We start from the raw sequence: 16905 nt of genomic DNA on the forward strand, positions 1-16905 counted from the left end.
CCACTGCACTCCAGCCTGGGCAACAGAGCGAGACTCCACCTCAAAAACCAACCAACCAACAAACAACAACAATAAAAAGCCAAAAAACAGCTAGTTAAGGCCAGGAGTTCAAGACTAGCCTGGGCACACACACTTAAGGCCAGGAGTTCAAGACTAGCCTGGGCAACTGAGAACCCGTCTCTACAAAAAATATAAAAATTAGCCAGGCATTGGTGGTGCAAGCCTGTCCTCGCAGCTACTTGGGAGGCTGAGGCAGGAGGATCGCTTGAGCCCAGGAGGCAGAGGCAGCAGTGAGCTATAATTGTGTCACTGTGCTCCAACCTTGGTGACAGAGTGAGACCCTCACTCAAAAAACCCAGAAATCTGGTTAGTTCATCTTTAAATCACTTTAAACTTTATTTCTCTGTAGCAGAATCAGATCATGAATATTAAGATCCTGGATCAGAAACTATAAACCGGTTGAGCAGTTTTGATTTTATTATCTAAATAATAAAAATAAGGAAATCTAAAAATCTTGACTAGCAATTTTAATTTGTCTTTCAAAAATCAAGGGAAAGATCCACCTAAATTTAACATTTTCCAAGTTACAGACTAACTAATTTTAAGTCATCCCTACTTTATAATCTTAATAAGGGAACATACTTAAATCAGTGATTTCATTGAACTGTTAAAATGATCATAACTATAGTTAAACAACAATACATAAATGTTACCCTAGACTCCTATGACAAACAACTCCGGCTCTTCATGAATAGACTCTTGCTGTCTTTTGGCTTCTTTCCCTGACACTGCCTACCTGCCTCATGGCCACTCTTTCCAGACTGCCTTAAGTTCCAGAATGCATGTGGCCTTGAAGAGTCTCTTCTGCCTTGAACGCCATCTCTACTACATCTGTCTTTAGGACTCAGTTCAAATGCTAGCTGCTTTGTTAAGTCTTCTTGATTACTTCAGTAATCAATTTCCCTGCCTCCCAGTGTTCTCCCAGTGCTTTGTATATCCATTATAGCATTTATCAAGATATCACATTTAACATGTCTGCCCCCACCAACTCCCCCCACACACATATAATACCTTCGTATGTATATTCTCAGCATCTAGGTGCTTAATATTTGTAAAGTTAAATAATATTGTTGAGGGTCTTTTTTTCTCTTAAAACCCATCTGCTAAAAACTAAATGTATTTTTATCTGTGCGAGCTGAGGGGGAAACCACTGCAATGTCTACTCATTAAAGAGTATCTTACCCCTTTATAACCCAAGTTTGTTAGACATTTATTTGCACAAGATTAAAATAATTAATTAGGTCAATAAGACCATTTCTAAAGTCTAAGGACAAAGGGCACTAACATTGCACAAACTTAAAATGGTTAAAAACCTAAAACGTGGAATTTGCTTTAAAGGAGAAGAGAGCAAAAAAATATAAACTGCCCTAGAAAAGAATGATTGTATGCTGATCAAACACTCAGCCTCATTTTGGCATTTAATTAAGCCATTTATTGCTTCAAATGTGTCACCACGAACATTTTGATATACACTCCACAGCAGTAAGGCCTCAGTTTTCACCACCTATGAACTCTGAACCCACATTTGGATATTTTGTCCCACCAACTGTTACATGAGTTTTGTACAAAAGAGAATTTGAATGTTTACTTTATAATACCAGAAATACTTACTTTGCTGCTTGGTGTAAATGTCACAAAGAATATTAATAGTTGGCTACATTTTTGGGGGGGCGATGAGGTAGTTCCATGTTTGGGCCCATTATATATGATTCAGATATTAACAGGTTCTACCCATGACTAAATACCTGCACCAAATTTTGGTTTCTTTCTTTATGCATGCTTCATAAAATATTCAGTGTTTAAGTTTAAAACCTGTCAAAGTGTTTTCTAAGTGATTTGGTAAGGAGTGGAATTCACACACTGAAAGGGGATGTAGCAGCTGGAAAACAGGATGTTCCTGATTCAGACAAAGAACTTTCTTTTCAAATAAGGCTGTGCATAAGGCTTTTTCTTTTGACCAATTCTATAAAATGAATGAGGTTGGAACAGTCACAATATATAGAGGATGTAAATGATACATGTGAGTATTTCCAGGCAATATACGTTGATAAACGAATTGAATACTACATTATTTATCACTTCTTAAAGGGTTATAAAATCTCAAAATATTGAGTATCATGAAATGGTGATAATCACGATATTATGAAATCATGAGTACCCACAAATGAACCTAACTTGTTTAGGGGGCTGGCAGAGTTGTATAATCAGACTGTGGCAGCTCAGAATCATGGGATCTCAAAGGTGGAAGAGACCTTTGAAATCCCCTATCTACCTCACACCCTTTGGGTAGCACTGCATAGATTTTACACTGTTATCTGAATAAGTTCTAAGAAGCTCGTAAGTGGTTTAATTAAAGCAGAAATCTGATGGACCCCGTACGTTTCAATATAAAAGATATATGATGTATTAAGTATCTTAAAAGTTAAGGATTTTTCTATAGACCAGACTCGATATTATACTTTAAATAAAACCTCCACTATGCAAATTTATAATTTAAATAGCACCTATAGAATAAGACCTATTCTGTAGCCAGCATCACCCTGGTGCAATAAGGCCCAGAGCAACACAAAATTTGAATTAACTGTTGTATCAGTAAGTGGCAGAATCGAAAATAGCTGAATTTGAAGCTCCCAACCAGGGGGGGGTCTCTTCACTCTATTTGGATACATTGCCTCTAGTCAAAACACCCATAACCATTATTTTCATTTTAACTGCTGTACTTACACTTCTTTCATGTCTTTTAGACTGAAGGAAAAGCCAGAAGATGTGCTAAAAAAAAAATACATTGGCATTTCAAATTTACATTAAAAATATCTTTCCTGTATTCTCATATCACAAATTCTAAACATTATTAAAGACATCACAGATTACACAGTATTCTGTGTCCTGGGCCTCTGATTCTTTTTAGATTATGAAAGTTGAGAGTTAATTGGAATTCAGAAATTTTCATTATTAAGTATGTAAAGTATAAATACAAGTAATTTTTTAAAAACTTTATTTTAACACCTAATACAATTGCAATTTTAAGGATTACTTGCACAAAAAAATAAACACATTTGGTATAAAAATGTATCACTTTAACGCCCTTGCCCCTTCAGTCCCCCGCCCCCTCCCTCATGAACTGCACTCTATCTGGATGCAGAAACATAGAAAGACTAATGGCACAAATTACTTTTCACCTACAGGAGTTTCTGTTTATGTACCCAGGTACTCTAGAGGATACCAGCCCACTTTATCACATGAACCATTTCCTTCAGCCTGCTGAATTAGTTTCACAAAGAAACAAAGCTTATTATAAAGGCATTTTAAAAACCATTATCTTAAATTCTTTTTAGAAGCACTGACTTATTTTTTTGTTTTTTTTGCAACCATTTATATACAGTGTTACATAACAGCTCTGGAGTACAGTACATGCAGCAGAATATACCTGTTGAATATAAAATATTTTCCTTAAAATCTTCATCATTGGAATTCCTTGAAGTCTAAATCATAGAATGCCCATTACTTTGAGAAAATGGTTGAGGAGTACAAATGTCTGCATATGTTGGCCACTGAAATAATCCAAGGCTAACTGGAATAATATTCATAGCACACCAGGAGTGCATAAATAATTTACTTACATTATTAAAATACAACCCATAAAATTCAAGTTCAAGATCTTATAGGATTGTCTATGTAAATCCTTTAAGTGGTTGCCTGGAAATGCATTGTTTCCTCTTTCTCTTCTCTTCTTTTTAAAGTCCTATATAAAATGTTCAGCTGAAGTTTATTTCTTCCTCAAACAAAAGAACCACCTTTATTTGTGTCTGCTGCCTCTTCTCTTCATTGCAGCAGTGCACTGTGGACAGTACCATTTGCCTTTTGGTGCCTCTGTCAATCCAACGCAGCCATAATGGAACCATTCTATAGGGCACTAGAGGCAAAATTGCAAAAAAACAAGTTATCAGTACTTCTGAAGGCAAGAGAGTATATTAAAATATGCTCAGGAGACTGAATAATCTATTTAATTTAACAATAATTGGATGTGTAACATCAGAATTTTTAGATCTAGATTATTTAGACATCATTTAGACTAAACGACAAGCTTCAGGAATAAGGAAATGAAGGCACAAAATATTACGCATCTTCAAGAATCCTGAGGTCCATGTAATCTAGTCCCATCATCCTAATGAATGAAAATCCACTAATTTTCAACTTTAAAGGGCAAAAAGAAGTGAGATGAGTCTTCTATGTAGAAGGTAAATATATCTTAAGATTTTATGTAATAGCCTTATTTGCTGTCTCATAAAGCAGAATAAGCTGATTGTAATTAAAGACATTAATTTATGTCTTACTCCCTGGATTTTCTACCTGGGTGTTTCTATTCCTAGAAATGTAGAGAAAAAGTATTCCTCTCTGAAACATATTAAGCAGAAAACTCTTTCAAGGAAAGTCTTAGCACTCTAAAGAGCACAACTGGGAATAAGAAGAATCAGAGAAGCATGATGCTGGTACTCACAGAAATCTCATTCATCGTTTTCACTAACTGTGCCAGAAGAGTTTACAGTGATATTCTTGAAATGGTTGGGCAATACTGTTTTTGCAATAACCACAAACAGCCTACAAGGGATTCTACATAGGGAAATAGAAGGAGGGTCTGTCCCCATCTACGTGAGCATGTTGCTGTGACCCTATCAGGTCTAGGAAAAGTACACATTTTAATGCACCTAGCCAACCCCCTCAATCTTCAGATTGTTTTACAAATTTAAAACTCTTGTTAATCTTAGGATCCTGTCACTACTAAATAAGGAGGGAGTCAAAATTACTAGACAACAATATTCTCAGTATTGAATAAAAATACATATCTCTAACTGAAATTAAGTCTCCTAAAAACCAGGAATTCCTTCCTTTCAAATTTCCTTTACTTTTTAGATCAGAGGTGGCTCTTATCAGCTGACACCTGCACAGTACAGTAAAAAATATACTCATGAGAGGAAGATAATCTCACATTAGATCCTCAATTATCCCACCCTTCACTTTAGCATGGTGCAGCCTGAAAGAATGAATTGTTTTAAAATTCCATTTCTTCAATGTGATAAATGAACCGGATTCTAGTAAACACAGTATTTTTTAGCAAAGGGAAAGGAGGATATTTATAATTTTCATACAACATAACACTTCTGAGACAAACCATCTGCACAGAAAACCATAAAATTAGCTTTAAAAATTAAAATAGGGAACACATTAAGGGACATTACCCTATTTTGAAGAGGAATATTTTAGCATTAGCATAACATAATTAATATACCTGCAAACCTGTTTTCTTAGACCAAGCCATACAGCAAATAAGACAAATATTCAAGTAATGACAACCTGTGATTTTTTTCATTCCTAAATAGAAAAATTTAATACTTACATCTTGGTTATCACATCCCACCATCTCACCATAAGATACCTAGTTAAAAAAAAATTGAAATATCTTTATTATGACTATGTAACAAACACCTAAATCCCAATTAACTGTTTATGATACTGCTGGAAAATAGAGGGAAATACACTGAATATACAATCACACTGAGAATCAAGGTATAATTAGTTTTTTCCTGAAATACTCATGGGGCAATACTCATGGCAGCACGGGGCAAGGGTGGGAAGAAATGCACAAGAATTATCTGCCCTTCAGAAGTCTGGAAGAACTTGCCATATAAATCACCCGGATGAAGGAGTCATCTTTCTGGGTAGTTCTTATTGTAAAAATTTTCAGTTTCTTTCTTGATTATTTACTTACTGAAAGTTTTTACTTCTTGGGTCACATTAGGTCATCTGTATTTTTGCAATTAATAGTCCACTTCCTTGAAACTTCTAAACTTCTCTATTTTATGTCCTTTCTCATTTTGCTTTTGCTGTTCATCACCAGCACTTTAGGGTGTAACTTGCTAATTGTTGAGTTCACTGAAGTTCTCAGTGGACTGAATAATTTTTCAGACAGGATTAACTAGATGGCATACCTTCTGATTCTCTGCATGAGTGAAAATATATTTACATGGTCCTATGCATAGAAATAACTTCTTTGAATATCAAGTTTTTTGGGGGCTCTTAATTTTTCCCTAAAAGCTCTACAGAAATATTTCATCACCTTCTAGTTTTTCAGTGTTACAGAGGAAAACTCTAGGTTCAGTCTGATTTTGTTCTTTTGCAAGTAATCTACTTTTGTTGTGAGAATACAGGATATGCTTTCCTTAACCATTTGTGCTGAAAAATGTTTATCAGGTGATAGTAGAACAGCTAACAAATTGTTAAAATTTTTAAAAATCGGAATGGTAACTCACACTGTTAGACAAAATAATCTGCTGATAGACTAAGACTTAAATGTGAAGAAACTGAAGCATGCAAAGAACTAGACAAAATCACATAAAAACTAGGAGAAAATATTATACAAGACAAATTTTTATGGAAAGAAGAGCCAAAGAGAAAGCCCTTCTAAGTATATAATCCATGGCTTGCTTCATAAAAAAAAAGATTAACAGTCATAACTACAAAAAATCAAAATTTTAGAATTATTAAAAATAACTAAATCAAGCAAATATTTAAAGTACATAATAAAAACAATAGGAAAATCAGCCAATACTATTAGATGTCAATTCATAATGTGAAAAACAAAAATGGTCAAAAGATGTCCAACTTTAATATTAGTGTATTTAAAACAACTGTGACATAAAACTATCAAATTGGTGCTTAGGTTTTAAAAGAAAATAATATCCAGTTGTTGGACAGCATTTAGTAAACAGGTATGTTCATTAGTTTTTGGTAATAAATTTCTAGAAAATATATTTTGGTAGTCTGTCAAATATTTATGCCTAATTTTATTGCTAAAAGATTATCCAAAAAATCAGATGTGCAAAATGGATTCCATTTAAAAAATGCCTATCGTAATATTATCCCTAATTTCAAACAAATTAAAACCACTAAAATAATCTATAGCTAGGAATTGGTTAAAAAAACTATAGTGGATGGTATAAGAGACAACTATGTGAAGATTACAAACATGATTTTAAAGAAAAATTTCTCTAAATACCTGATTTAGAGAAAAAAGCCAGCATCAAGAAGGTATACACTGTGGTTCCTACTGACAAACTTACATACACACACGTGTGTGCATTATCTGCATATATATGTGTTATGAAATGCATGCTTACGTCTCAAAATTCATATGTTGAAGCCCTAACCCCCAACGTGACTGCAATTGGACACAGGGCCTATGAGGAGGTGGTAAAGGTTAAACGAAGTCATAGAGTGGGGTCCTACTCTGAAAAGGCTGGTGCCCTTACAAGAAGAGACACCACAGCATTCTTTTTCTCCCTCATTATCATGTAAGGACCCAGTGAGAAGGCAGCAGTCTGCATCTAGGAAGAGAGCCCTCCTCCAGAACTGAGTCAGTGGACACCTTGATCTTGGACTTCCCAGCCTTCATACCTGTGAGAAAATAATTTTCTGTTGTTTAAGCTACCCAGTCTGTTCAATTTTATTAAGGCAGCCAATGTGCACGTGAGGTATATGGTAGTGGTACATCAAAAATGTTTAGTTACAGGTTGTATCTGAGGGTTAGGGGATTATGGGTAACATTTTTCTTTATACTCAGTATTTACAGCAAATGTCACTTTTGTAAGAAGGGAGAGAAAAGTATACAAACAAAGCAGGGGTATTTTAGTGAGTTTTTAAAAATGCTTAAAAATGAAATAGTTCTCTTTCTTCCAGTTTATTCAGATTATACTTTTATAGACATATACCAGACTTTTACCTGATTACAGATGCAGTATCGAGGTTCATTTGGGTCGTAAGTCCAATCAACCTGACTGTTTGAATCAGATTCTGGCACTACAGTTGTTTGTTGAGAGATTTCTTGTACAACAGTTGATGATGAAGAACACGATGATAAAGAAGAAGAGGAGGAGGAAGATGATGACTGTTGGCTTGAAGACTTGTTGTTGTTTCTGAAAAAAATAGTATAAGTTTTATTTGCTCACCATCCAGAAGTTACCAGAGAATAACTCCTTAATAAATAGTATAAAATGAAATGACATCAAATGTATAAATTAAAGTCTAAGCTAAAGTAATCTGGATTTACGAATGACTTAAATTATAGGTAGTACTGTGAAGAATTAATATAAATTTTGGCTACTTTACAGAGACATTATTTGTATTTTTAAGTAAACTGAATACTCTTCATCAAAAGCTAAAGCACATATACACAAAACCATGTGATAAAAGTGGTTATAACCATCAATTGATGGGTGAATACCTACCACGAGTATGGCAGGGAACCAGGACTGAAAATTCACAAGTAATTTATTGCTAAGCCATATGCTATTTTAATTCTACAAGTATAGAACTTTATCATAAGAAATTATATTAAACTTGCACCATTAAGATGAATTAATTTTTAAGATGTTTGACATTTCTGTCGTGGTTATTTCATATTGATCATTCTTTTAGGGATTAATTCACAAAAAATATAACATATTTAAAAATACAGAAAATATAACTACTAGGTAACTAATTATTTTGGCCTAGCATTTGAACTTTCATTATGTGTAAACATCCAGGATATTCAGTTACCTGGGATTGACAGTGATAAATGCTATTAAGTTTTCATATTCAAAGCTTATAAAATGTTCCCAAGTCTCATATACAAAATCTAGGGATATTTTCATACCATTCATTTTTGGGGCCCAAGACTAAGAATTAAGATGCTTTGCTTACTCTTCATCAAAATGAACAATCTTGTTTAAAAAAAAAAAAAATCACCAGGATATAATTTGCTTTGCATTAATTTACCTTGACATACATGGCAAAATAAAGGGTAATAAATGAAAAGTAGTTCCATAAAATGATTTATCTTAATGAATAAAAGAAGATAAATGGAAGTCATCTATTAACAGACTCAATTTAAGACTCTAGAAAACTTAAAAACAACTCTAATACTTTTTAAAGACTTGACCCCTTCAAAGTATGGCACTATAAAATGAAAACTCCATGTCTCCCCACCTCTGCAAGGTTCATTTTAAGCCGTTATATTCTGCCTTTAACACGGAGAGGCTTGGCTGAGGTATCAAGCAGACCAAGCGCCCAGTAAAGGGGTAGGGCTACTGTACCAATAAAACTTACTTGCTCTTTCGACCACTCCGTGAGTCCGCTGCTGATGAACTGGCATTCTGTGTTAATGTTGTCATAAGTGCCGAAGATGATGAATAGCCAACTGTTTCCCTGGCCATTGAAAATTCTTTTCCCAGCTGAAAGTCATTATTCTTAAATGCTTCATAACTGGCTTTTAAACTTGATGTTCTTCGTCCCTCCTTCATCTTAAATAGACATTCATTGACAGCATCAATATATGTAAATATGTAGATTTTCTTTTTCAAGTGTTACAAATTATAGTTTTATTTTGGTTTATCAAATATTAATTTATATTGTTTAAACTATTATTTTCATCGCTGGCCTTTAAGTGTTTTTTTTTTTTTTGAGGTGGAGTTTCAATCTGTCACTTAGGCTGGAGTCTAGTGGTATGATTTTGGCTCACTGCAACCTCCACCTCTCAGGTTCAAGCAATTCTCCTGCATAGCCTCCCGAGTAGCTGGGATTACAGGCACCCACCATCCACCCAGCTAATTTTTTTGTATTTTTAGTAGAGATGGGGTTTTACCATGTTGACCAGGCTAGTTTTGAACTCCTGACCTCAAGTGATCCACCTGCCTCGGCCTCCCAAAGAGCTGGGATTACAAGTGTGAGTCACTGAGCCCGGCCTAACCTTTTTTACGAAAAGATTTAAAATAAGATTTTACAGTTAGAATATAAACTATGTGATGGGCGACTTCTTAATTTGGAATACAGACAAACTATACAGAAGTGAACAAACTCAAGATGACCTAAGTCCAAGGCTACATAGGAAGCCGTGGAACTGGCAGAAGGAACAAAGAACTATGCTAGCACGTGCTGTGGACAGCAGTCAAGAACACGGGCAACATGAGCAGTTATTGTGAGAAGGGTCTGCATATAATCTGCATGATAAACCTATTTTTTAGTTTTCATTATCAATCAGGTAATTCCTCTGTATTATTTCATTAAATAAAATTTCAGATACCATGAACCCATGACTTAAAAATGAAACTATACAATGTTAGAAAACTATTTGTTCACATCCAGTTATTTCTATTAGGTTTCCAATGATTCCGACAAAATGTAACATTTTGTCTCTAAACCCTTTACTTTTTACCTGAGCTGTTGCCTGAACTGCTTGAGCAGCTGCCATGGTAATTGCCCCTGCACCAGTTCCTGTAGATAACGAGCCAATGTTATAGGATCCCAGAGGTTGGGAGGAATTCACATTGTAGGCATTGTTAGAAGAGGCTGTGGAATTATTATTTCGACAACCTGTGTAGATGTAAAAAAGAAATAAAAATAGTTGCAGAGAACATAATGTCAGTGAGTCTAAATTACATTATTTCCCAACACAGACATAAAATTATTAAAATTTGTCATGTCACTTGTACATTAAGTCAACTGAATAATGTATCTGGTTTTCCTTTTTCTTCTTTCTCAATATGTATACTTTAACCAGGTAGAGAAACTGTATGATTCATTAATCCTGAAAGATTTTATTTCCCCTTATTCCAACACAAACAAACAAAGCAATTGTATTTAAGAAAATTAACTTACCTAGTGTATTTTCCTTAGAGGCATCTGACGTAAGGGTGGATAGAAGAGCTTCAGATTTAAACTTCTTTTCAGGAATATGATCTGTTGTCGTATGGTGAGAAGTTGGATTATATTTCCTTTCTAAATATAAATAAAGAATTCACGTGTTTTTAAATTTTAGAGAACTATGGACAAGGCATAATACTTATATCCAGCTATAATGTGAAACAGTATGATCTGGGTTCCTCATAAAATACAGAACATGATGCTTCCTCAGAAGCCAGGACAAGTAGAACTCTGTGTCACATGTTTATTAAGAGTAGACTTCTCCACCATTTAAAAAACTTCAGTAGCGAAGTACTAAAGATAACTCAAGATACACCATGGGCTCACATACAATGTGAGGGAAACTTTGTTTTCAAAACATCATCTACCACTTAGAATAGTGTTCAGTCAACTATCTTTTCCCACCAAATTGATGTGTCAAAAGAAGCACTGATACAGTCATTTTTTGACTGTATCAACTAGCCAGCAGTCATCTGACTAACAATTCATCCACTCACTGACTTACCAACCATTCAGACTTAATTATACGCCAAACATTAGGTTAAGCACTGGAGAAGCAAGGATAAAAAAGACAAAGGGCCTATTACAAAATAGTTTATTGTTTGGCTCAGTTGAAAAGTTCCCTAAGGAGAATTCTCAGTTGAAAAGTTCCCTAAGGAGAATCAGGTATGTGTATGAAGGGAATATATGTTATTACAATATACGCTTAGCTCCCTAAGGAGAATCAGGTATGTGTATGAAGGGAATATATGTTATTAGAATATATGCTTAGCTCCCTAAGGAGAATCAGGTATGAGTATGAAGGGAATACATGTTATTAGAATATATGCTTAGCTCCCTAAGGAGAATCAGGTATGTGTATGAAGGGAATATATGTTATTAGAATATATGCTTAGCTCCCTAAGGAGAATTAGATATGTGTATGAAGGGAATATATGCTATTAGAATATATGCTTAGCTCCCTAAGGAGAATCAGGTATGAGTATGAAGGGAATACATGTTATTAAAATATATGCTTAGCTCCCTAAGAAGAATCAGGTATGCGTATGAAGGGAATATATGTTATTAGAATATATGCTTAGCTCCCTAAGGAGAATCAGGTATGTATATGAAGGGAATATATGCTATTAGTACTATACATTCTCCCTCTACACATTTAAGAGAAAACAGAATACTCATTTCCGAATCACCTATGCTCTCCTCAAGGAAAAAGATAAGTCTGCCAGTACTTGCAATAAAAAAAAAAAAAGAAGGGATTTACTTCTCAATTGGTTGTATAGAGTTAAAAAAAGAGAACATACAGATGATATAATAAGGTTTTCATTGTTTTTAAAACTTAGCTGCACTACACCAAACTTACTTTCCACTGGAGTATGTGAATGAGCATGGTGATTGTTCACCGGCTGTGAAGGAGTGTCTAATTCCAAAGATCCTAAAAGAAGAGAGGCACAGAGATATACCACCATTAAATGTCACCGCAGAACTTCACATGTCACTCAACTACAGGCAATGAGTTCCCTTACCCAGCAGAGGACTAGCAAGTTCTGATGCATATGCCTGTATTATTTTAGCCAGACATGTTAGAGGATCACCACTGTCCATCCCACACTGAGTATATCCTCTCTCTAAACAATAAGTTATCCCTTTCCCAATATTTACCTTAAGTACAATATGGCTCAAGGAATACTCGTGTCTAATTAGGGAATTCACCACAGTGGGTGGCATATAAATGAATGAATGGACATTGTAATCTCATTACTGGTAAGAGTCAATCTAGTTTTACTGACTTGAAGATGTTTTAATGGGAGATTCTAAAGTTCTATGTGATGGGGGACATTACTATATGAAAAAAATTATTTGATCATTAAAATGACATTATGGTAATAAAGACTTCCTAAAAGAAGTTAGGGATTTGTTTGCAAAAAGTGAGGAATAGAATTTGTAACACCAAGCTTTAAAACACCTCTAAATAAATTTTTCTGGGTTTATTTTTGATCCCTTGAGATGAAATTATGGCAGGGCACAGGGTGGAGCAGTTTTTATAACTTGATCCAATTTTGTTTCATATGTCTGTGTCCTTAGAGAGGATGCTTTAGTAACCTTCCTGCAGTACTGAATAGGCATGAATTATCATTACTCACAGCTATCATCAGCATTTTTTAAAAATCAAAGCAGCTACAGAATTTTTAATTTTGTCTCAAAATACTTATTATCTTTATATAGGGTTCCTCCAGAAGAAAAGTATCACAAATAAATAGATGATTATCTAAAGTGATGCATCTACTTTTGAACACAAAAATGCAACTATAGACACCAAGACAGATCTGTGATTGGCTTCCCTAGCTGACTTCTAGTGACTATATAGAGAGATACACAAGATTGGCACTGTAAAGAAACCTTTCATCTGTGTGTAGAAACAGGTATATATTCTTGCTGTTGAAATGCATCAAGAAAAAATATGTTTGAAAGTTTTAATTAAATTCTAGTAGAAATCAGCCATAATACTAACTTGGTTCAATTAACATCCAGTGAGTGCCTACTCTATACCAAGTACCACACTAACTGCTTTTATGTATATTACCTATTTAGGTTGGAGGAAATGCTAAATTAGTCAAGGAAACAGTGCTCACGCTTCCATTTTTGGGAAGACACACCAAAGAAGTGACAGGGGTAAGTTATAGCAGGAGATCAAATAGAGCCTTGCAAAGAAATATTAAAATGGTTTCTTGCTGATAAGGGAAAGAGGGAAACACTTCTTTAAGAAAAAGAGGTAGTGTTATGAAACCAATGGAATCTTTTTCAGTATATGCAGTTAAGGAAAAGCCATAAAACAATTCTTAAGAAACTAACAACCTTCCTCAAAGCTTAAGTGTATAAAGAGGCAGAGTAAAGTCAACATACTTAATGCAAGATGGTTAATTTGTGTCCCGATGGTTACGTTTCTTTAAATTTGTTCTTACCACTCAACTTACTAATATATGTGAATATAAAATTATTTAATATGTTATTTCATAAAGAGTGAGTGGATGATATCCTATATTATCTCTCTCAGTATCCATGACCCAAACATTTCCAACTGCTAGGGTCCAAGCTATCTGACCTGGATGCCACCATCCACTGAAGGGCAGGTTTCAAAAGCCTCTGTGAGACAAGGTCTTCTCAGTGATTTGCACATGTACTGTCCAATATTGATGGAAAACTGTAAATTTTACTTACGCCTCTCTAATATTTCTGTAATTCCAGCATTATCAGCTTCCAGCTCCATTTTAAACTTAGCCAGTTCCTGATCCAGCTTTCTCAAGTGTCGATCTACCTGTTTCAAAGAAGATCAAAGATAACCACCAAAATTTGGGACACTGTTAAAGTGTCAGTTTAATGAGGAAACCTAAATCTTTGTTTCTTTTAGTCAATCTGCTTAGTATCCTTGAGCAAGTCAATTAACCTATGCCTCAGAGGTTTTTAATCTATAAAATGAGGGTGCTAGGCTAAATAATCTCCGAAGTCTCCTTTAATAAATTTTAAGTTCTAAGACCCAGACTCTCAACTTGTTAGGAAATGTTCTATACTCCATTTTCAGAAGTAAGGACATGAAAATTAAAGCAAAACTGATTAGGGATTAGAGAATGGGAGGAGGGGATGGTGGAGGCTGGTCACTTTTCATAATACGCCCTATGATTACTTAGAGCCTAATCTCCTCCTACTTATAAGGCCATCATCCACACTGTCACTGTCACACGATAAAAGCTATTATTTAGAATGATGAAAGATCCTCAGTCTACAAAGAAGTTCCTATATTCTATACATTTATTTCTCTAAGGCATGAGAGTGAATCATAATGCTTGTAAACACTTATGTGAAGAGATGAAACAAAAGGGGTTGTTAGTCAGAAAACTCCATTCCTCAAAGGGCCTGGTTAAAATTATTTTATTTAAAATACAATTTCCCTAGTTAATGTGGCAAAATTTTATTTTGTCACTGAGAGATCTTTTGACTAGCTTCAGAAAATTGTATGACGCCTCAAGCTAACAAAAAAGTCTTAATGTATTTTTTAAGCTTAATATTAAAGTTTTTAATACTTTTTCAAACTACTTTGAAGTGAAACAAAAAAACACACAAATTCTTTGAAAAATATTCATGTCACATTATTGACAACATCCTTTTCCAAGTCTAGTTTCCCATTGGATTACTGCTAGAATTAGAAATAACTTTCTTACAGATATCAAAATGTGCTATGATACTGCATCAGGGCAACATTGTAAGTAAGGTTTAGAATTAAACCATGTATAACTAACATGAGGAAGAAGGAGAGAAAGGTAGCAAAACACAATGTGCATGGGTTAGATGCCTACGAAGAGCAGGTAATGTGCTTGGCGCATCAGATGACCTATCTTTTCTAACCCTCAAGCTGATCTTTTGAGGTTATTACTGTCTCTACTTTATAGGTGAAGAAATTAAGGCTCAGAGGGGTTACTTAAGTAATATGGCCAAAGTCATACAGCTAATGCATTACAGAAACCAAATTTAACTTTATTTGTAATGAACTGTGCTTTGCCATTTACCTGACATTGACCTCTGAACTTTCTGCATGCAGAAAACAACTGTTTTTATTTTTTGAAAAACATTCTTCAGAATAATATAACTCAAGTATAAAAACTAGTAATACTGTCCTATTATTTGTATTTTATATATTAACAACAATCATTAGGGTGTTGGTTTGTGATTTTTCAATAATTGAAAGCCAGTTTTCCTTCTACCTTTACACACACATTACTTTTCAGAGTTCTAGAATATTTAAAAACCTGTATCATCACATATTATGGATCCTTGCTCCTATTCAAAGAATCTGCAGGTAATTGAGCATCCTTTAATGGAACCTCCCTTCCAATAATAGTGTGAACACAGACGTCTGTTATTTGAGCATACCTCTTTCATTGTCAAAATTTAATCTCAAGGGAAATCAGAAAAAATATTCATATTTAGGTTCCAAGACCGCTAATGCAATGAAAACACTCCACTGCTTTTTGTACCTACAATTATACTAATAATAAATATTGAGCTATTATGTGCTTGGTGCTGGATTAAATGAAGGATATATGAAGAATGGAAGAGAATTGTTGCCTTTATAGGAATTAGAATTTAGCTGACAAATCAAGATTTACATATGATTTTTAATATAATAAGGGATAAAAATATAGTCTAGATGTCACAAATAAGCAACAGTTCAAAAAGAGTCAAAAGTTGTACATAAAAAAATAACACTGGTAGACACAAAGGAGGTATGAATTAGTTAGACAGTAAAGATGGATTGTACTCAAATAGAGGGAAAAAAGGAATCACAATAAAAAATGTATCGAGACAGAAAGACAGACAATATGCTTAGAGAAAAACAAAGTATGATGTAGCGTGTAATATGTATATAAAGCACAGTAAGCAAGAATGTTAGGTTGAGGGGGTAGGGTTAGGGTGAGATAAAGAATTTTCTTTTTCATACCATATACATTACTCTAACTCACTTCACCTCTGCATTTAAGGATTGTTTCATTTTATTAAATATATTGATAAAGTTCATTACATATGAAAATGTGAAAAATAATGACGAGACTTTCAATACTAGATAGCTCAGAAAAGGCACTAGAACTTAAAGGGTTAGTAACTCTAAAAACCAACTTCATAGTTAAAATAAACAAAGACAGAAAAGCCTTAACCACTGGTGGTAGGCAGCTTTAAAAGACGGCTTCCAGTCATTCTCACTTCCTCATATGTAAAAGAGATTATGAACTGATTTTTATTATAAACAATTATTAGGCAATGAGAATTATTTTTCTATTTATCACTGCTGTACTAAATCAAATTAGAAGTTGGAAAGTACCACTGACCACAAGAATTAACTTAAGCTATAAAGCACTAGGATATTTAAACAATATTAAACAGCAATAATAAGAGCTGCGAACTTGCCTCAAATCCATCATGTGCATTCCCTCAACCTACATGATTCTGAACGGTTAAAGCACCTCTTACAGCTGATCACCATGTTGTCCCCACAGGCATCAAGCAAAGCAAGGACCTAAGTTACCTCACCCTTCCACAAACATCTGCTTTCATAACACT

General features: G+C 34.4%; 1 protein-coding gene across 2 annotated transcripts in view; it reads right to left on the reverse strand.

Moving 5' to 3' along the window:
- Positions 1-1477: 1477 nt before the first annotated feature.
- The window catches only part of LOC105475343 (inhibitor of growth family member 3), a 30321-nt gene continuing 14893 nt past the window's right edge, over positions 1478-16905 (reverse strand). Inside the window, exons 5-12 of one of the 2 annotated variants that reach the window (XM_011730518.2) lie at positions 14014-14110; positions 12158-12229; positions 10753-10872; positions 10310-10467; positions 9205-9398; positions 7838-8030; positions 5456-5494; positions 1478-3973 (exon numbers count right to left, since the gene is read on the reverse strand). In XM_011730518.2, coding sequence (XP_011728820.1) covers positions 3857-3973; positions 5456-5494; positions 7838-8030; positions 9205-9398; positions 10310-10467; positions 10753-10872; positions 12158-12229; positions 14014-14110 — 990 coding nt within the window. In that variant the 3' untranslated portion in view covers positions 1478-3856. Of the gene's footprint in view, positions 3974-5455; positions 5495-7837; positions 8031-9204; positions 9399-10309; positions 10468-10752; positions 10873-12157; positions 12230-14013; positions 14111-16905 lie in introns of those variants that run through there. The other variant, XM_071094572.1, reaches the window with a different exon arrangement.

This window comes from Macaca nemestrina, chromosome 4, assembly GCF_043159975.1.
Source record: "Macaca nemestrina isolate mMacNem1 chromosome 4, mMacNem.hap1, whole genome shotgun sequence".
Classification (NCBI taxonomy): Eukaryota; Metazoa; Chordata; class Mammalia; order Primates; family Cercopithecidae; genus Macaca; species Macaca nemestrina.